The 22,472-nt window shown below is 42.9% G+C and overlaps 1 protein-coding gene across 2 annotated transcripts in view; it reads right to left on the bottom strand.

Annotated features, from left to right (window-relative positions):
- Positions 1-2,014: 2,014 nt before the first annotated feature.
- TCEANC (transcription elongation factor A N-terminal and central domain containing) overlaps positions 2,015-22,472 on the bottom strand; it is a 33,763-nt gene continuing 13,305 nt past the window's right edge. The window contains exons 2-3 of one of the 2 annotated variants that reach the window (XM_069204713.1): positions 13,779-13,912; positions 2,015-3,330 (exon numbers count right to left, since the gene is read on the bottom strand). In XM_069204713.1, the coding sequence (XP_069060814.1) occupies positions 2,256-3,329 (1,074 nt within the window). In that variant the 5' untranslated portion in view covers position 3,330; positions 13,779-13,912 and the 3' untranslated portion in view covers positions 2,015-2,255. The remainder of the gene's footprint in view (positions 3,331-13,778; positions 13,913-22,472) is intronic. The other variant, XM_069204712.1, reaches the window with a different exon arrangement.

Below are 22,472 nucleotides of genomic sequence, written 5' to 3'. Positions count from 1 at the left end.
AGTTGCTACAACTATGTAAGAGACAAATCCTGGTATATTAATGGTAACAAGAGGTTAAACAAAAAAGCAGATATCTGTAAGCAGGAATTACTGGTATTGATTTGCATGAACTCTAATACCTATAACAGATATGAAAAACAATAAAAGTGATGGACGGGTGCTTGGATTAACCTTACTAACTGGTAATTTCTAAGGCAGCCCCCCAGTGCATCAATTGTTTTGCTCACCATGCCACCTCAGTAATATGCAAATCAGCCTTGATCCTGATCCAATAGAAACAGTTTGTCCCAAACTGCCAAGCTCGGTCCTCTCCGAACTGGAACATAAGAAACCCAACACCGGTTTCACCCTAATTGGGGCTTGTCAGTTGGTTGTAGCTTGGTATTGAGGAGACACAAGTAGGTCAATATTGGTCTGGGATTGCTTGTTTTCCCACCTGGAGGGGACCTGGCCTGGCAATTTGGCTAAGACTGTTCCTACTGAAGCAGGACCAAGACTTATTTGCCTAAGGCAGGTCTCTGTCTAGAATGACACATTGGCCAAAGAACAATGGTCTGAATTGCGGACCAGAGTGATTGCCAGTGGCTGAGATTAATTGAAGAATTCCATCACCTTGGTGTTTTTGCAGAAGACACCCTAAGTGTGATTGGTATGCTCAAACATGGGTCCCGTGCTCACGTTTATATAGGACTCAAGTTATAACTTACTGATGAGACCTAACTAGGTTGAAACCAGTCTGGGGTTTCTTCTTTTTCGAGGTAGAGGGGATCTGGCCTGGCAGTTTGGGCTCGACTGTTCCTAATGGAGCATGACCAAGACAGATTTGCATAAGGCAGGTCGCTGCTAGAACAGCTGGCAAAAAACAGAGATCTGGAATGTGGCCAAGAGTGATCGCCAGTGGCTGACATTAATTTAAGCATTCTTTCCATCACCTTGTTTTTATAACAGGTATGGCCAGTCTTGCTATCTCTCAAGTAAAGAAGTGCAAACCTTTTGCTCAAATTCTTGGTTTACATTGTCAGGTCACCTGCCTCTGAAGGATGACTCATAGGCAACAAAAAGTCACTCTATTCCAAAGATTTTGCTAAATAAAAAAATGTGACAATTAACAGTATTTCTCTCCCCCGCACAACAGGATTTCTCACGTATTCTCATTAGGAATTGGCTGAAGCTCCTTTTAGGTGTATAATGTGATCATTTGTATTTTAGTACAAAATAATTAAACTCCATTATTATATATATACTTGGGCCAAGAGTAAACAACTGAATTTAATGATAATCAGCCCCAACGCTGGGCTGTGTGGCCAGTCGTGAAAAACATTCGTTTTTATTTTATTCAAAATCTGGTGCGTTGTGCTTCTGCACAAGCACCTGTCCTATCAGCTAACCCTCAGGGTATACTCTCTTGCCAGTGCACACTAAACCACAAAATCCCACACATGGTTGCAAAGGATTCATTCTGTTTCATTCAAAGGTTTTAGAGCTGTAGAGAACCATCTATGCATTGCCTGTAGCTCAAATACACTCAGAATGCCAATTTATCGCCTTGTTTAGAAAAAGAAAACAAATATTCTCTGAACGTGAGCAGTAGAAGCATACAAATCATCCAATCAAAAGGACGATGTTTAAGCTATGCTCCAACGATGGGACACCCACAAGATGAGGAAAGAAAGATGCTAAATAAGCAAATAATAATAAAAATAACTACTATCTTCCCCTGCTCTCATTCCAGCAGACATTATTCAAGGCTACATCTCTCCATATCAATAATGTTTATCACCGTTCTCCCAAATGGTACTGTGCTCTCAATACATGGCTTCATAGCTTATAAATATATTAAGTGACATACTGTTCATACAAACAAAACCACAAATATAAATTACACCTACAATAAATTACGATAATATATCATCCAACTATAAAATATTCCCTCACGTCATTCACTTTGGGTTTCACCTATTCATAAATTAACGTCAAGGTATCCAAATTTAAGAAAGTGAGAGAAGCAATGTCAAACAGCTCACAGATTTATATCCTAATGTCTTAAATCTTAAACTGTACATTTTTGTATCTGTGCAAATTGCAAATCTGAGTCTAAAGGTCATAGGCTCAGGGCCAATTTTCAGGTATCTCTTTTACTGATAAAATACTGTCATACACAACTCAAATAATCTACATAGAACCCTTTGGCTTGACATAGGTAAATAACTTAAAAATAACGTGGAGACATAAATGTATACAGTTTCAGAAACAGTTCATAAGCAAACCCATCCATTGTTGTACCATTTCTCTCCGCAAACATTACAAATAACAAAAGTCATCAGGTCGTCGTCTGGTTTTCCATTTTGCACCCAACCAGGGAGGAACAGGGTTCCTCTAGGAATTGCTGTTACTGTGCAACTGAAGTTATCACATCGCCGACATTTAATTTTATTTGTGGTTGTTCCCTCCACACCTTGGGGAAGCTGGTGTTCCAAGACTGACAATTCTGTATATGAAGCCCTGAGTCTCCTTAACTCATCACTAGCCATTTCCTGGGCAGTCATTTTAACAAATTCGTTTGGGCTAAGAGTTCCCGAGAGTAAATGTTGCCTCAAGAGGGGGTTTTTAGGGTTCTTCAGGTTTGAGACTTTGCTTCTGATGCAGATTTTGTACTTTTTGTCATTGTTGGTGTGTGCAAAGAAGACACCCTCTTCGATTTTCTTTGCTATGTCCCAGGTCACCCCATCTTCATTTGCTTGTGATGTAATGGAATCTGCCAAAGCTCGGTAAAGCAACTCTGTGCATTTGCTCCTCAGAGCTGACGTATTTTGTTCCTTTTCCTGTTGGATTACATTTTTCACCAGTCCCAAATGACAACAGGGATTGTCCCTTTGACCAGGACTGATATCGATCTTCAGTGCACTGTATGCTTCCTTTTGTACACCTTCCAATGGCAATGGATATGATGAGTGCAATACTTCAAGAGAACTGTGCTCCAAAGAGGCCTCCATTGGCTTTTCTGCAAACAATTTAAGATTTTCTTCATCACCCTTTTTCTTTTCTAGAGAAATGCCATTTTGTGGATGCTTGGGTCCATGGTAGGCATTTCTGTAAAGCACTTTCCACTTCGATAACAAAAGCTTTGCTTTCTTTTTCAAATTCTGTGATGGGCAGGTCTTTAGGACTCTGTACACAACAGTAACCATGTCAGTTTCTTGCAAAAGATCAACAGTCACATCTGTGCTTTCCAGCTCAGCTAAATGGCATTTTATATCTTCATAATCTTTTTCAGTGAGCAGTTTCTGAATCAGATGGACTCTGGTTATGATCTCTTTCTTCACAGTCATGCTGGAATGTAAAAGAAAAAAACAAAACAATTTACTATGTGAACTATTAATTTGACTGCAGGGTCAACTGTTCCACATGCATCAGACTGGAATTCTATGTTTTGGCTACTTAATGGTAGACGTAACAAAAGATAAACAGAAAGTGAAAGGGGCTATGGGGTAATATAAACTCAGATTGAAATGGTGCTGAGACTGGAAGTGATGTAGTATGTGACCTCATGTTCCTGTGTTTGTGTAGGGGGGGCGAGGGTGCACATACGGTTCATGGGACCCTTCTTTCACCCATCCAAGGGGTATCCTCAGGAGGTGCACTGCCTATAGCGCCACAAGGCAGATGCAAAAAAGGGAGCTCCTCTTTGTTAATCGCACCAGTGCACCTTTCGCACTTGTGTGATCTGTATTACAGTTGAGGGGGTCACCCAAGTATCAGCAACCCCGTCTGCAACTCCAAGGTGCCCCATAGGTGTAAAAAGGGTGTACAAATATGCTTTATGTCCCAGGTACTTTGTATATTATGGCCTCAGGAACTCAGTATTCCAGGATCTCAACATGTATCTAAACCGGTTGGGGAAAACTCCCATACTGGGTGCAATAATTAGATCAGGACCCAACTAGAAACATGAATATAAGAATTGACAATTGACTAGTACCTCTTCGGGTTTTGTTAACTGGGCGTGATATCCCTCTGTCAGAGAAGAAACATAAAGCTAAACTAATTGCTTGGCGAAGGTAGCTACTAATTTACGGATAGCAATCTTAGCCACAGAGGTACACACAACAGTGATGCAAAGGTCTTGAGAAAGAAGTGGTGTGAACATGAAACACACGCAGCTCTCCTGATATTAAAATTATGACACTAGCTTCCTTGGGGAATGTGGCATGGCGACTGGGGAAACAAGAATTGGCAAAGCCAATAGGTCTCACCTACGAGAGAGCTATTGGCTTTGGCAAAATGTTTTAGGCATGTTGTACACCAGTGTAGCTGCAGATCAGCATAGCTAAAATTTAGTTGCGTGGAGTGGGGTGGGATAGACTGGGGTAGTTTTAGGTACAGTGGTGTAGGTTGACCTAGAGTTGGGGTAAAATGGAGTAGGGTGCATTGGGGCAGAGTGGATTGGGGGATTTGGGTAGAATAGCGTAGTAGATTGAATTGGCGTAGACTGGAGTAGATTGGAGTAGGGTAAATTGGGCTAGACTAGAGTGAGGTAGACTGGGGAAGAGTGGGGTGGATTGTAGTATATTGAAGTAGAATGTGGTAGAGTGGAATGGAGTGTGGTAAAGTGGGGTGGGTTATAGTAGGGGAGAGTGAAATGGAGTGGGGTAGACTGGGGTAGTATGGAGTGGGGAAGACATAAGTGGTATAGAATGGGGTTGTGGGACACAATTGGATGGGGTAGATTGGAGTGCGGTAGATTGGGTTAGACTAGGGTAGACTGGAAATGGGGAGTGAGGTAGATTGAATTGGGGTAGATTGGGGTGGAGTAGACTGGGGTGGAGTGGGGTAGATTGGAGTGGGTAGACTGGAGTGGAGAGAGGTAGACTGGTAATGAGTGGGGTAGAGAAAAGTGTGATATATTGTGTAGATTGGAGAAGAGTGGGGTGCAGTGGAGTGGGGTAGACTGGAGTCAGAGAGCCTGGAGTGGAGAGGAGTAGATTGCAATGGAGTGGGGTAGATTTGGCGGATTATGGTAGTGTAGTTTGGATTGAAGTGCGGTAGTCTGGAGTGAAGTGGGGTAGATTGGGTAGCTTAGAGTAGGGCAGGTTGGAATGGAGTGGGGTATAACGAAGTGGGGTTGACTGAAAGGGATCATTGGAGTGTGGTACTTTGGAGTGGAGTAAATTGTAGCGGAATAGGATAGATAGGAGCAGGGTGGACTGGAGTAGGATGCGGTAGGGTGAAGTGGGGTAGAGTGGAGTAGATAGGGGTATACTGGAGTGGGGTAGATTGGGGTGGATTGGAGTAGGGTAGATTGAAATGGGGAGGACAGGGTGGAGTGAGTTAGATGTGAGTGAAGTGTGGTAGACTGGAGTGGGGTAGATTGGAGTGAAGTGGAGTGGGGGTAAATATGGGTGAAGAGGAGTGTGGTAGAGTGGAGGGGTAGACTGTGGTAGTTTGGAGTGGAGTAGATTGCGATGCAGTGGAGTGGGTATATCCCAGCATAGAGGATTTGGATAGATTGCAGTGGATACATAGATGGATAGATTGGAGTGGGGTAAAGTGGAACTGAGTGGGGTAGACTTGACGAGAGTGGAGTGGGTGTTAGACTGGAGTTGAGTCAAGTAGACTGGAGTGGAGTGGGTTGGATTGGGGTAGATTGCAGTGGGGTAGATTGAAGTGGACAGGAGTGGAGTGGGGTAGATTGGAGCAGAGTGAGGTAGAGTGGGGTAGATTGGAGCAGAGTGGGGTAGATTGGAGCAGAGTGGAGTAGATTTGAGCGAAGTGGAGTAGATGTGAGTGGAGTGGGGTAGATTGGGTGCAATGGGGTAGATTGGAGTGGGTAGGGCTGATTGGGTTAGATTGAGTAGAGTGGGTTAGATTAGAGTGGCGCAGTGTTGAATAGATTGCAGTAGAGTTTGAAGTGGAGTACACCGAAATGGAATGGGTTAAATTTGACTGAGGTAGATTGGAGTGGTGGAGTGGAGATAGTTGAATTGAGGCACACTGGAATGGAGTGGAATTGGGTTGATTGTAGCAGAGTGAGGTGGGGTGCATCGGGGTGGACTGGGGTGGGTAAACTGGGGTGGGGTACATTAGAGTGGAGTAGAGTGAGTGGAGAAAATGGGGTAGATTGTAGGAAAGTGGGGTGGGGTTGCTTGGTGTGGAGTGGAGTGGGATAGATTGGAGTACAGTAGCGTGGAGTGGGGTATGTGATGTGGAGTGGAGGAGCATAGAGTGGAATGGAGTGAGCGGCATAGACTGAAATGATGCGGAGTTGAGTGGTGTGTCACAGTATGTTGTAGAGTAGAGTGGCATGTCGTAGAGTGGAGTGGAATGTCTTAGAATGGAGTGGTGTGGCATAGAGTGGAATGGTGTAGCCTGGAGTATGCATTGTGTGGTAGTGCACTGCCGTTACAGACATTTTCAATTGAAATGACCATTACATTTGCACTGCAATATGATTTTACTGCACACAAATGATACTGTGTGCAAATGTCATCATCTACTGTATTGTGTTTTGATTGTAAAAAAAATGTTTTCACCTAACTTCAGAATTACAAAAAAAGTACTTCATTTGTACTAATTGTGATGTATTCTAAAACATAAGCACATTTTTGTTGTTTGTTGTGTGCTAGGAAAAAAAAAACACACCCTCTCCTCTTACATGGGTACTCACCAGGACTGTCACATAATGAAGGCAGAGAAAGAAAAAGAAACACCAAGCTACCTGGAAGAGAGAGCTTGACATTTGACCTCTGTCTTTGAATGCACAGTGATTGTGACAAGATAATAATAAGATTTAAAGGCCTGTTTATATGAGATGCATCTGTGGAAGAATACAGTAAATAATGTTTGGGCAATAGGAGGGACAAAGTCAAGCTGAAAAGCCGAAAGCAAATAAAGCGAGCAAATAGATACCCAGAAAATGTGAGTTACAAAGCACAAAGCCAGTGGTAAGAAACGGGCGGAAAACATTCTTAGGCCAGCTTTCTGAATGACCCCAAAATGTCTTTAGCAACCAGACAGCTGTGTTGTCTGAAAGGCTTCGACCTAACAAGTGTGGTGGTATAGGTCTTTGTTGACACAGATGAATGAAAAGGAACGTGTACGAAGCAGATGGTGCAAGGATCTAAAAAAACACAGGGTTTCCAGTTCATCTTTTTATCTGGTCAAGGTTATAGCCACCCTCATTTGTTTTTTCAAGAGACATGGTAAAGGTTTGATGAGCCATGGGTTCAAAAGGCCAAATCCCCCTGCGAAGAAGAATTTTTCATCTGTTTTCATAGATGAAACACTGTAAATTTACTTTTGGTACCTTTAACAACTAAAGAAAAGTCTAATGGGGAACGTTGTTTTAGGCTGCTGGATGTACAGTATATTTTACATGTCTGCTTTACTGTCTGGCTCCTTAGAAATTTTAATTGGGGCTTGCTTTTACAGTTACTGCTCATAAAAAGTATCCAATCAGGGTAGTTGAGTGTTTCTGCCCCAGGAAATCTGTCAGATCTTCTCCACACTGCACTTGGGAACGTTTATCAGCGGCCCATGTAGTAAAATGTTATTTGCACATAGGAAATTTCAAGGGCCACGTAAAGTCCCAATGTACTGGAGAATCTAGTAAATGTAAAAGAAAAGTACTCCTTTCACTTTTTTCCCTTTATCTCCCTTTTAATAAGCACTCATGGGTCAATCCATTACTTAGGTGGCTTCTTGAAAAGTTTTTAGCTGTTGATAATATTTAAGTTTTACTGTGCAAAGGTTTTAATTAATCATGCATGAATAAAATAAAATAAACAAAAAAATACTGCAGTATATTTTACAAGTGTCTAAGTGAATCCTAAAACATGACTGACCAACACAAGGTTACCACAAAGAGAAACAATCACTGACAAGGGCAGCAGGGTTAGAATTTTCAAATGCAAGTCTCTTCAGTGACTGAAATGTGTTTTAGTGTGAATACGTGGGGAACTGCAAAAATACCACAGTAATTGGAGAGAAGAAGAGTGTGTGGTGGATGAATGATGAATGAATTGGTAAGTGCACAGAAAAGTGAATGATTGGATGGGCGAGAGCAAGGCATGGGCTCCAAAGAAGGATCCAAGAAGGTCCAAGGAGGCCCTGAACATTTCACTAGCTACGTACATGCATGACAGTACACATGACAAGAGAAAAATCAATGCACAGCTTTAAGTCCTAGGTGGCCTTCTACAGCAGCAAGAGTACTTACCTTCTCTCTACAGACTGCAGCACAGACAAATACTGGACATGCATGGAAAGATTAGAGGCAGATACAGTGTAGGAACTTGAAAATATGTTAGCAGGAGGAGGATGTGTGGGGCAGGACATGAAAGAATGAATCTAGGTGCCAAACCATACTCACATGCATAGCTGGCTGCAAGGAACACAGGAGAGCACACAGTGTAATGAAAAGTGGGGGTGCAGATAGTTTTGTGATGGGTAGTACAAGGGAGAGCTAATGGCAGTCACTGAAGAAAAGTGGGATATGTTGGAGTGGATGTTTTACAGGTATACATGGCACCTAAAAGACAAGGGAGACAACAGAACATACTTGCATGATGAGGTAAGCACACACTCCCCATAATGAAGTCGGAGCATCAGATGAACTGATCTGGTCGGTTTCAGAAAAGAGGGGCAGTGCACGGCAGTTCATCTGAACCCAACCAACCTGTATTCCTTGACTCTGCTTCAAACCAACATTCTTTCATCAGGGCGCCAGACTATTCGATCAACCTCTCACAAGCCCAGCACCAAAAGATTACCATAGTGTGATGCAGGGATTCAGGGTAAAACAGGAAAAAATTACCTGCACATGGCAGAAATAGGTGAGGGGACAGATAATGAAGTCTTTGAAAGGACATGTCAGCGCAAGACAGCCTAGGTGGGGCGCAGGCAGCAACACAATGGAAAAAATTGGAAAGCACTTGGCAGGAGTGAGTTGCAGAAAGAACACTGGTTAAGAAAATAGAGGTATACAGTGCTTACCTGTATCTTATTCTCCCAAATAATAAACTTGAACAGTGTCTCTAAAACCCCCATACAGTCACTTCTAACTGGAGGCCATCCTCCTCTCCAATAACTAAAATTAATTCCGCTCTATCTTTCTAAATTTCTTTGGGAATTTTATTGTGTTGTTCTTTTACTTTAAACTTGAAGGTACTGCTTAATTTTAAATGACTTTTTTTCTGGGGAATAACCTACTGCTTGTACCACAGCTGCAAGGAGTTTAAAAGAATTATTTTCAGACCTAACCAGGGTGTGTTTATTAAGCTGGTAAACAGGGCACGAGTTGAAGGTATACCCACTATTTTCAGCCATCTACCCTGCAAGGAGTTTGGGCCCCCAAGAAATATGCTGAACTGGTCACAGTGTAATTTTCAGACACCAGAAGACATTCATTAGCGCCTGCATGTTGTCTGCATTCATTCTGAGCAGCAACATGCAAGGGCTCATCAGATTCCACCTGGGCCCATAACAAAGGCCAAAGTTAAGGGGCCATCAAGCCTCCTTTTGTTGGAGTATACTGGCTTGGAGCTATCAGGAGCATCACACCTACATGCAATGGAGGGGAAACAAAAGCACACAGCTTATCTTTTCACAGGCACTTAAGAAAGTCATGCTTTTGACTTTGTTCAATCACTGTAGGTAAGAGATTTGCATGCACTCAAAGAACCTCAGCTGTGTTAGGCTGTACCACTATTCACACAAATAACACTTTAACCCTTAGCTGCTGGGCCTCCTCCCTCCCCCAGTCATAACCTTTTGTCCACATAAGCTATACACGGCACATTTGCGTCCTTTTTTTTCCAGCATACTAGGGATTCTAAAGGTACCCCGAGTTTGTGGGTTCCCCTGGAGGAGACCAAGAAATTAGCCAAAATACAGCTAAAATGTTGTTTTTCCCAAAACACGGGAAAACGTTCTGCAGAAGAAAGCATGTGTATTTTTTTTTTACCTGAAAATGGCATCAACAAAGGGTTTGCTGTACTACAATCACCATCTTTCTAGCTTTCAGGATTAGGCCGACTTAAATCAGAAAACCACATTTTTCAAAACAATTTTGGCATTTTACTGGGACATACTCCATTTTTACTTTTTTTGGTGCTTTTAGCCACCTTCCAGTTAGTGACAGAAATGGGTATGAAACCAATGCTGGATCCCGGACAGCTAAACATTTCTGAAAGTTAGACAACATTCTGAATTCAGCAAGGGGTCATTTGTGTAGATCCTACATGGTATTCCTACAGAAAATAACAGCTGAAATAAAACAATATTGAAATTGAGATGAAAAAACAGCCATTTTTCTCCACGTTTTCCTCTGTAACTTTTTCCTGCAATGTCATATTTTCAAAAGTAATATACCGTTGTGTCTGCTGGACTCTTCTGGTTGGGGGGTTATACAGTGCTTGTAGGTTCATCAAGAACTATAAATACACAGAGCCAATAAAGGAGCTGCACCTTGCAATGGGTTTTCATTGTATACCGGGTGTACAGGAATTTATTGGGTGAAATATAAAGAGTGAAAAATAGGTATCAAGGAAACCTTTTTATTTCCAAAATAGGCACAAGATAAAGTGTGGAGAAGCATTGGCTATTTGCACATCTCAGAATTCCGGGTTGCCCATACTAGCATGTGAATTACAGGGCATTTCTCAAATAGATGTCTTTTTTTACACACTGTCTTACATTTGGAAGGAAAACAATGTAGAGAAAGACAAGGGGTAATAACACTTATTCTGTGTTCCCCTAAGTCTTCCGATAAAAATGGTAACTCACTTGCGTGGGTAGGCCTAATGCCCGTAACAGGAAACGCAACATGGACACATCACATTTTTACATTGAAACCTGACGTGTTTTTTGGAAAGTGCCTAGCGGTGGATTTTGGTCTCTAGCTCAGCCGGCACCTAGGGAAACATACCACACCATGTGCATGTTTGAAAACTAGACACCTGGGGGAATTCAGAATGGGTGACATGTCGGGCTCTCCCCAGGTTCTGTTACCCAGAATCCTTTGCAAACCTCAAAATTTGGCAAAAAAACACTTTTTTCTCACATTTCGGTGATGGAAAGTGCTGGAATCTGAGAGGAACCACAAATTTCCTTCCACCCAGCACTCCCCCCAAGTCTCCCTATAAAAATTGTACCTCACTTGTGTGGGTAGGACTAGTGCCCGCGGCAGTAATAGATCACACAACGGTCAATGTTGGTCCTTACATGAGGGCAACTGTTGAGCCTGGGGTGATCCATTCCTGATGCAGGTACTAGGTACTCAAGTGGGGTAGTGTTTTTAGCAGGACAGGTGGGAAAACATTGGGTGGTAGGAATTTTGTGGATCCCAGCATATTCCTGTAGTTTGTGTTACAGAAATGCAAGACAAAATTGAGTTTTTATTCAACATTTCACCTTAGCAGGGTATTCTGGGTAAGAAAACTTTGGGGAATCCACACAAGTCACACCTCTGTGGACTCCCACGGATGTCTAGTTTCCTGAAATGTCTGGGTTTGGTAGGTTTCACTATATGGCCGCCGATCCCAGGACCAAAAATGCAGGTGCCTGCCTTACAAAACCAGGTTGTTTTGTGAAAGATAATTTTGATGTCTCCACAATACGATTTGGGCGGTGGAATTTGGGGCTGAACTAAATTGGGGAGCTCCCAAGAGAGCACTCTCTCTGTGTTGCCGTCGCATGCACCTGCTCTCTGGGTTGGGTAAACCCGCTATTGTCCCGCTGCAAAGACTGTGCTTGCGAAGGGACAGCAGGACTGTCCTCATCACCTCCCTCATAATCAACTGAAGAGGAGTTATCGAATGGGACTCCTCTGACTGAAAAATCACTACCAGAGTCTGCGCCATTGTCCTATCACTCAGATGCTGTCTCAGTATCTGCTGTCTCCTTCTCTGATCCTACGTCAGAGCTGTCCTCTATATCATGAGTGAGGGCTTGAGCAGCATGTATCCAATGAGATGCCATCTCTGCTACTGGCTAAACTGTTGCTGTAAAACACTAGCCGACATAGACAGTCACAAAATTGCTGATGGGTGTGAGTGTGTGTGATACGTGCAACAGTAGAGGTCACCTTACCTTCACTTCTTCCCTCAATCAGCACGTTCTTTCCAGACACACTATTACTTCACCTTGTCACATACCAATTGTCACAGTCTTTAGCGCCTCTAGCGCCCAGTCCAACAATCATTACTGGTGCTCCCACTCCCATGAACTCCTCCTCTGATTCCTTCACTACCACCCAGCAAAAGCGCCCTCATCTTTCCATACCCCCCCAAACCCCGGCACATACATTTCATTTGTATTATAGCGCAGGTAATGGCTGACTCTACTAATCTACTCAGCTATTTACATAAAACACAGATTTGATCTTTGCAGTAGGCATATAAACCTTCTGTGCTACTTTGACATCAAAACTGCCACTAGATAAAAGTCAGATCCTTTTGTAGCAGAAACATAATCACAAGACTTACTTGACCTTTTTATTGCTGCCTAAAAGCTAGAGTGGAAACGCGTCAGTTGAAGTATGAGCACTGCTTTGAAGACGCAAGCTGCAACTGCAAGAGAACTGGTGGCGAATATACAGTATATACGAGAGAGAGAGAGAGATCACTTTTATATGTGGGTGTGGTTTCCCTGGGGGCCGATCGCAGCCCCCAGGGAAACCACACACAAGTTGACAAATATATCTATCTATCTATCTATCTATATATATATATATTTTTTTTCCACTCTGTATGGTTTCCATGGGGGGCCATAGTGCCCCCCAGGGAAACCATCTAACTATTAAAAAAAATGTTTGCCCCCACAGGGGGTCGCCCTGCTCAAGGGAGACCCCCTGTCAATTTCTTTAAAAAAAAAAATATATATATGCCACCCGAGAGGACGGCCCATTTGCTGAGGGGGCCGACCCCCCCAAGTGAAATCCCTGGTGTCTAGTGGGGGATTCCTGGCCCTCGTGCCAGGAAACCCGTTCGGGAAGGCCTTGTTTGAAAGGGGAGAGTCTCTCCTTTCAAATGAGGCCTTCCCAAACGTCAGGAAGGCTGTTTGGGGCTGTTTTCCCCACCAGAGCAGGAAGCAGCTGCAAGGCCGCTTCCTGCTCCAGTGGAGAAAACAGATAGAGACGTCAGCGCAAAGGGGCGGGTGGGGAGACACGGAAGATCTTCTGTGTCTCCCAGGGTATTTTTTAATTAAAAAATCCTTGGGTGCGATGCACCTGAGGATTTTTTAAGCCCCTTCCTGGTGTCGGCAACTGGTCGTGACCCGCACCAGGTAGGTAGTGTGGCCGATGCCGCACTGTAGGGGTTAAATTCCACCATTTTGTTTATTTCTTTTCTTGCGCTTTAGAGCTACTCATTCCAGTGTAGGATGTCAGAGCGCTTTACACCACACATACATGTAACACACTGAGAGTAAATTATGTTTTTCAGAGATGCCTGCAGACTGACAGTCATAAGATGCACACTGCCACAAATGTCACATGGAGGCAGTGGGGCACAGAGGACACAATGTGGTGGTCAACCTCCTGTGTTCTAGGCCTGTCCTGAGATGCTCCTTCTGGCCTGCAACATCTGCTGCCTGCACTGATGTTTAAGGTTCCTTTTATCTACAAACAACTACTGCTCACCCAGCAGACCTGCGCTTAGGGGGCCCCGAGGGCACTGGAATTAAGACCTCTCTTGCCTGTTTCCAGTTGTGAACATTTAAGAACATCTACAGCTGAATAAGGAACATGGGGAACATTTAAAAGAAAATATATATTCTCTTACCTGATAATGTGCTTCCTCTGTCTCGTACAAAAGTTTGCGAGGAATAAGTAAAATGTTTCTATTTTGCCAGGAGATCTGTGATATCATGGAGAAGGTGGGGGTTGAAAGTACTTGCTGCATCGGCATCCAAAGTTCTCAGGTGATAGAGAAGAAAGTCAATAATAGAAACAGCAATGTGTAAAAGAAAGCAAAATGAATTTCCAGTGAACACTGAAATTGGTTCTAAATTGATTAATATCATATAAGTAACACGTTACAATTAACTGTCTGATATACTGTGCTAGAATTGGAAAAAAACTACTTCGGAAGCTAATAAATTGGAGGTAAACGCATGACAGACGAACAGGGTGAAGTCATGAGGGGGAGGAATCATGAAAAGCAAAGTACAACCTCAGAGGTAAAGAAGTTGACAACAAGGTCAAAGGTTACACTAAATACGTTCTGCTCAATTGATCACAAAGGCTGCATCTTTAAATATATTATGGAGTTAAGGTACCTGCAACAGAATAATAATCATGTTAACGTAACTCTGGTGGATAATGCGCTTACTGAAGAAACTTGTGTTTTATCTAGTCTAACTCTGACTGAGAAAGTTGCATACAGGGTTAATTTCTCCCCTACAAAGCACACTGAGTAACATGCATTATACAAATTTTTATTTTGTGTAGATAGATAAGTGGTTTATTACCCTTGACATAAAGATAGTTTTGATACAGCAGTTCATTAATTCCTGTTTTTCTAATATAGCAGTGAGCTATGAACTGGCCTCTAGGAGCTGCCTACAAACATTATTATTTTTATTCAATGTGTCATTATTATAAGACTGATAAAAAGGGATCCTTTATGTAGTAGTATGTCTTATAAATGCAAACAACCCCAAAGCACTGTTACGTTTTAAATCCTGACCTTGTGTTTCTCCCGACCACACAGTCTTAACATATAAAGCCTACCAGTAAGGTGGATATGCCATTCCTACACCTTGAAACCCCCATTGTCTTATGTAACACATCCTGTACATTGATTTACATACTTTTGTGATTTATACAAACATATAATGTTTGCATGTGATGTAAAGCGTCCTGGCACCCTTCACTGGGATGAGTAGTGCTCTAAAGGAATTACATTTAAATCATTTGTGTTGCTATTCGTATAGACTTATACATCCGACAGTTTTCTGTGAAATGTAATACCTAAAATGTTTATGGTGGACAATATGCCAAGTGATGCTAACTTGAGAACGTGAGTCCGTGCGTCAGCTTTAGATGTAGCTAAATGTAAGGACTTCCATGATACTGATGTTAATCTTTAGCATGTTTTGATCCATCTAACTTTTGACATTACAGAGGCAATTCTTAAGAGTTAAATAAATCAAACTGTCAAACAGCCTACAGTCTACAGCCAAAGTAGTTAATACGTTTCGTAAGAGAAAGCATGTAGGTATCAAATAGGTAAGGAAAGAAAATAGAACCCAGTGGTACACAAGAGTAGTTGCAAGGAACTGACCAGCTGTCACTTTTTCAACAAAGACGTGTGCTAAAGAGTCACAGAGTTCTTGAGCATAAAAAGTGTGACTGGGCGAATTGGTTACCTTGCTTTAATCCCTTGTATGCCATGGACGTAATGGTTAGGTCCATGGCTGCACCTGTGAGGCACCATGGATGTAGTAATGGTTACGTCCATGGCTGCGCCTGTGAGGCACCATGGACGCAACCATTACGTCCACTGAACAGCCCTCGGGAGAAGCACTAGCGCTCCAACCAAGGGCACAGGTCAGCCCACCCCCCCACTGGTCAGGGCTGGAAGGGGAATCCCTTCCACCCCCTGCCCCCCTCCGCAGCTCATGACATCAACGTGCGCTAGCGCGCTGACATCATGAAAGAGAGGAAAGACGCGTTGGAAGCCATTTGCTTCCAGCACGTCTTTGGTAAAGGAGGTAAGTTTTACCTCGGGGGATGCCTGTGAAAGAGGCATTGAGGGAAAGGAAAGGGTTTTACTTTCCCTCAATGTCTCTTTGAGCATTCCTGATGCCCGATCACATCAGAATGCCCACTAGACACCAGGGAATTAGTGTGTGTGTGTGCTTGAATGTTACTATTGTATGGGAGAGCGACCCCTTGGCAAGGGTCGCTCTCCTTTGGGGGGCAATGCATTTTTCGCCATTTCTGCCCCCTTGGGGGAAGATTGGACTTCTTTTTAGGTGGATCTACCCCAAGGGAGGCAGAAAGCCACTAGACACCAGGGATTGTTTTTTGTTGTTAGTTTTTTTGTGTTGGGGTCGACCTCTAGGGCAAGGGTCGCCCCCAAGGGGCAAAAAGTACTATTGGGCAGTTCTGCCCAATCGGCCTATTTTGTTTTAGGCCTTTCTGCCCCCAAGGGGGGCAGAATCCACTTAGCGCCAAGGATCATGTGTGTGTGTTTTGGGTGGGGGGTGGCCCCTTGGGCAAGGGTTGCCCCCCAAAGGGTGCAATGTAATCTAGTCCATTTCTGCCCCCCCCCAAGGGGGCAGATTGGCCTAGTTTTTGTAGGCCCTTCTGCCCCCAGGGGGGCCGAAACCATGAAGACGCCAGGGATTTTTTTTCTTTTGTTTATTTTTGTGTTGGGGGTGCCCCCCTTGGGCAAGGGTTGCCCCCAACGGGCAAAAAACACTATTGGGTACTTCTGCCCTCCTTGGGGGTAGATCGGCCTATATATATTTTTTTTTTCAGGCCCTCAAGGGGGGCAGAATCCACTTTGTGCCAGGGATCATGTTTGTGTTTTGTGTGGGGGGTGGCCCCTTGGGCAAGGGTCACCCTCCAAAGGGGGCAATATATTCTATGGCATTTCTGCCCCCCTTTGGGGCAGATTGGCCTTTTTTTTAGGGTCATCTGCCCCAAGAATAGAACAATAGACACAAGGGAACATTTAAAAATGGTTGGTGGCAGGGTGTTTGTCAACTGGCGAAGTATTTGCATTTATGATAATAATAGTTGATTTCTTCTTTTTGTTCTAGTTCAAAGTTTTTGCTTCCTTTGCTGTGGCTTGTTGAAGCTTTGGCAGTGGTTGTCCTGCGGTATGCTTAGTTGCATGTTTTAGGTAAGTAAATAAATTTACTCCAAAGGAGTATTGTTGCCATGCATGAATGACATGTTTGTAGGTGGTGTACTGAATGCAGGATTGTGTGTGAAATTGTCTTTAGATTTATGCACAATGATTATTATGTTGTCTTATGTTTAATATGCTTTTTTTCCTCTTCTTAGTTGGCTATCATTGGTGATTGCTGTGGCTGTGGCTGTTCAGAGTAGTTGCTGGTGAGTCAAGCTCTTTCAGGCAAGTGAGCGGTATAGTTTTTGAGTTTGTAACTCTTAGTGATAAAGCTACACTTTGTTTGTTACTTATCTTACACAGTGCTGGTTGTTGGTGATGCATTTGTCCAGTTAATATTTGTAGGAAGGATCATGGCTAGACGTAGGATGACCGCTCAGCAGGTTGTTGGTGTGCTTTTTGAGTCGTCTTCTGACCATGATTATGAGACTGACTCTGCATCTGAGGCAGAGGAGGAAGTGCAAGATTCTGGAAGTGAATTTTCTGTCAGAGAGGAATCATCTGATGATGAAGCCACTCTCAGTGCTGATGAAAGGCCTGTTTTAGAGGAAGACACTGATGTGTCAGTGGTGCAGGAGCCAGCGGCAGAAAGGCTTCCCATTGGAAGACCTGACACGTAGGTTGCACCAAACATGGAGCAGCCACAGTTGCCTGCGTTTACTGGTTTCCCATGGTGTCAAGTTAATACGGAAATCTTTTTGCCCGTCAACTTTTTTGAGTTGTTTATGGACAATATATTTTTGGACGAAATCATTGAGCAGACTAATTTGTATGCAGACCAGTATTTGAGGGACAACACTGCCAGACTTAGGCCACACTCTAGAGCTAGCCGGTGGATTCCCACAAATCTGGAAGAGTTGAAAAAGTTCTTAGGTTTAACTTTTTTGATGGGGCTGATAAGGAAGCCATCACTGTCTTCATATTGGTCTGCTAGTCCCTTGATGGCAACTGCTATATTTCCTGCCATCATGAGTCGTAACCAGTATGAGCTTCTTCGGATTTTGAATTTTGTAGATAATGCTTTAGCCTTGCCACGAGATCACCCTGATTCTGACCGTCTTTTTAAGGTTACACCTGTCCTTGATCATTTGGTAGATCGGTTTTCAGAGATCTATGTTTCAGGCAAAGAAATATCTGTAGATGAGTCTTTGGTCCTGTTCAAGGGACTTTTGGTTTTTAGGCAGTACATTCCTAGCAAGAGGGCACGGTATGGAATTAAGATGTATATGCTGTCTGAAAGTAGTACAGGATATGTTTATAATTTACGGGTCTACACTGGTAGGGATTTAACAAAGGTCACCAATTATATGTAGATAACTTCTACACTGTAGTTCAGTTGTTCATGGAGTTGTTCAGAGTGGACACTGTTGCTTGTGGCACAATCCGCTCTAATCGGAAAGGCGATCCAAGAGAGCTTGTCTATAAAAAAAAAAAACTTGAGAAGGGACAGTGCAGTGCCTTGCGGAATGATGAGCTGCTAGCTCTGAAATTTGTAAACAGGACGGATGTGTACATGCTAAGTACCATCCATGATGAGAGTACTTCACCTGTGGCTGTTTGGGGTCAGGTTGCCAAAGTGCACAAACCTGTGTGCATTTTAGACTATAATAAGCACATGGATGGTGTTGATAGAGTAGATCAGAGGTTGGAACCTTACACTGCTGCTCGTAAGTCCTTTGTTTGGTATAAGAAATTAGCGGTTCACCTGTTCCACTTGGCAACCTTTAATGCTTTTGTTGTGTTCAAGGATAGTTCTCCAGAGTCAAGGATGACATTTGTAAAATTTCAGGAGTCTATCATAGCGAGCCTTGTTGTGCTGGAACAGGCAAGAGTTCCTAGAGAAGCAGTGGTGGAGGATGTGGCTAGATTGAAAGATTGTCAGTTTGTTGAGCACGTTCCTACCACAGCCCAAAAAAAAAACATTCCTGCTAAGAGATGTACAGTCGGTGCTCCAAGAGGTATCAGGAAGGAGACTAGGATGTACTGCCCTGATTGTCCTTCAAAGCCTGGGCTGTGTGTGGGTCGCTGTTTCAGGAGCTACCACACACAGAAGAATTATTGAGAAATTCTGTGAGCGTAAACTGCTGTTTTATATTTTTATATGTTCAGTTTCACAGTTGGCATTGCTGTCATGTATTCATTTAGAGCTTTTGTGTTTGTAGTTTTGTACTTATGTATAATTTAACAAAACAAAAGTGATGGCAGTGTGCGAGGGGTGGCCCTTGGCTGGTCTGTGAGTGGGGTGGCTCCTGGCTGGTGGTGTGAATGGGGTGGCGCTTGGCTGACGGTGTGCGTGGGGTGGCGCTTGGCTGGCGGTGTGCGTGGGGTGGCGCTTGGCTTGCGGTATGCGTGGGGTGGCGCTTGGCTGGCGGTATGCGTGGGGTGGCGCGTTGGCTGGCGGTGCAATTAGGCGTCGCAGCACACCTGTGACACGCTAGGGACCCCGATGATGAAACATGCCACCAACTTGGTTGGTGGGTTAGGGGTCTTTTTAACATAACCAAAGTGCATTTCTTTTCACAATTTTAGTGTTTGGTACAACACATTAGTAGGTGGACACATCAAATTAATCGATTGCAAAACTACCTGTTTTTGGGGGGGGGAGGGGGGGCAGCTATGTTTTTGGTCCTGGGTGCGGCCTTCATCTAGGGAAACCTACCAAACCCAGACATGTTATAAAAGTAGACACCCCAAGGAGTCCAAGGAGGTGTGGCTTGTCTGGATCCCACGACACTTTCTTACCCAGACTCCTCTGCAAACCTCAACATTTGCTTAAAAAAGCATATTTTCCTCACTTTTCTTTGTAGGATCACCATTGCGGCACAAATTTCCTACCACCCAGAGTTCCCCTCGGTCTCCCAAGTAAAATGATACCTCACTTGTGTGGGTCCCCAAAGCAGAGTCAGCCTAAAAGATGTAGAAAAGAAAAGTATGTGCCTATCAGGTTGCTGTGCTATCCCCTCAATCTCTAGAGGTTTTAGGCATTTTTCTGTTGCAGGCACCTGGGCCAACCACACAAGTGAGGTATCATTTTTATCGGGAGACTTGGGGGAACGCTGGGTGGAAGGAAATTTGTGGCTCCTCTCAGATTCCAGAACTTTCTGTCACCTAAATGAGAGGAATAAGGGTTTTTTTGGCCAAATTTTGAGGTTTGCAAAAGATTCTGGGTAACAGAACCTGGTCAGAGCCCCACAAGTCACCCCATCTTGGATTCCCCTAGGTGTCTAGTTTTCAAAAATGTGCTGGTTTGCTAAGTTTCCCTAGGTGCCGGTTGAGCTAGAGGCCAAAATCTACAGTTAGGCACTTTCCAAAAAACATGTCAGATTTCAATGTAAAAATGTGATGTGTCCATTTTATGTTTCCTGTCACGAGCAGTAGGCCTAACCCCGCAAGTGAGGTACCATTTTTATCGGGAGACTTGGGGAAACACAGAATAGCAAAACAAGTGTTATTGCCCCTTGTCTTTCTCTACATTTTTTCCTTCCAAATGTAAGACAGTGTGTAAAAAAAGACGTATATTTGAGAAATGCCCTGTAATTCACATGGTAGTGTGGGCACCCCAGAATTCAGAGATGTGCAAATAACCACTGCTTCTCAACACCTGATCTTGTGCTCATTTTGGAAATACAAAGGTTTTCTTGATACCTATTTTTCACTTTTTATATTTCAACAAATTAATTGCTGTATACCTGGTATAGAATGAAAACCCCTTGCAAGGTGCAGCTCATTTATTGGCTCTGGGTATCTAGGGTTCTTGATGAACCTACAAGCCCTATATATCCACGCAACCATAGGAGTCCAGAAAGATGTAACGGTATATTGTTTTCAAAAATCTGACATAGCAGGAAAAAGTTAGAGTAAAACGTGGAGAAAAATGGCTGTTTTTTTCACCTCCATTTTTTTTTCTTTTATTTCAGCTGTTATTTTCTGTAGGAATCACTTGTACGATCTACACGAATGACCCCTTGCTGAATTCAGAATTGTGTCTACTTTTCAGAAATGTTTAGCTTTCTGAGACCCAGCATTGGTTTTTCACCCATTTCTGTCAGTAACTGGAAGGAGGCTGAAAGCACAAAAAAATAGTTAAAATGGGGTATGTCCCAGTAAAATGTCAAAATTGTGTTGAAAAATTGGGTTTTATAATTCAATTCTGCCTGTTCCTGAAAGCTGGGAAGAAGGTTTTACCAATGCAAACCCTTTGTTGGTGCCATTTGCAGGGAAAAAAACACAAGCCTTCTTCTGCAGCCCTTTTCCCCTATTTTTTTTAAAAAAATCCGAAATTTTAGCTGTATTTTGGCTAATTTCTTGGTCTCCTTCAGGGCAACCCACATAATCTGGGTACCTCTAGAATCTCTAGGATGTTGGAAAAAAAGGACGCAAATATGGCCTGGGTAGCTTATGTGGAAAAAAAGTTATGAGGTCCTAAGCGCGAACTACCCCAAATAGCCAAAAAAAGGCTGGCACCTGAACGGGAAAAGGCCTGGCAGCGAAGGGGTTAAAAGCTTCTTTCTGTATGTCCCCAGAGTTTCCTTTCAGGAAGTTGTAAATCTGCAAGTGAATAGTCTTTTAATATTGTAACAGTTGCTGCTGACTGAGCTCCAATGAGTAGTGGGTTCCCCATTTGTGCTCAGTTTGGCAAAACTCTAATTTCAGTTTGCCAAGATTTTATTTTTACTCTTTTGTTACTATTTGGTCTATCATATGTGAAATTAATTCAATTAAAATTGTTAGCATAGCCGGATTCAGGGTGATCAAAGTTAGGAGAGGACTCGAAACACATATTTAGAGTTAAATTTATGCTAAACTCTAGATAAAGTAATAGATTCATAAATTAAGTGGGTAATGTCTGCAGATTTAAGCTGAAAAGAAATACAAAAAAAAAAACAGTCCATGACATAGGACAAAAAGAAACTGACTCAGTCAAGTATTTATAAAACGTCCACAATATGCCTGACAGTATGAGAAAGGCTTCTAACAAAAATTGCAAAAGGCCACAATAAAATATGTGAATTAAGGTTTCTTAGAAGTAAAAATCAAGGTGCGCTCCAATGTGCAGATTTAATTCGACAAGAACTATATATTCTATATATAAAAATAAATAATTAATTACATTTCATGACAAATGAAGTCAGTAATGGTATCAAAGAAAGTGTGAACAGAGCTAGCAAGAAGATAGATAAGCATTATGGAGTTAGGGGTCTTGGGTGATAAAATTAGAATGTGACTGAACTTTTCTGTACTGAACTGTATGGGATGCTGGTGTGTATCTTCCCCCACGTTTGAATTGTTAAGTGAACACATGATCCTGTTAGACACTTTTTTGGCCTTTTATGGTTTGCTTGGAGGCACCTTTTGACTGCTGCTTTATGAAAATGCTGGGCTGCCCTCAACACCTAGGTGTAAGGATTGATGGACGGTGGCTCTGCAATATTTCAGCTGCTTTGAATAGGAAGGTAGACTTTAGGTAAGAACCTACTGCCATTTAACGTTCGGAAAATACTTTAAAAAAACCTCAAATTAGCAAAGGGGAAGCAAACGATTGCAATAGATTACGTTATGCAAATATATCAGGTGCAGCTTCAGTGTTACATTTTGGCTGCAGTGTAGCTCTCT

Source organism: Pleurodeles waltl, chromosome 8, assembly GCF_031143425.1.
Source record: "Pleurodeles waltl isolate 20211129_DDA chromosome 8, aPleWal1.hap1.20221129, whole genome shotgun sequence".
Classification (NCBI taxonomy): Eukaryota; Metazoa; Chordata; class Amphibia; order Caudata; family Salamandridae; genus Pleurodeles; species Pleurodeles waltl.
The sequence above is the reverse complement of the archived record's forward strand: the minus strand, read 5'-3'. Positions and strand labels throughout refer to the sequence as shown.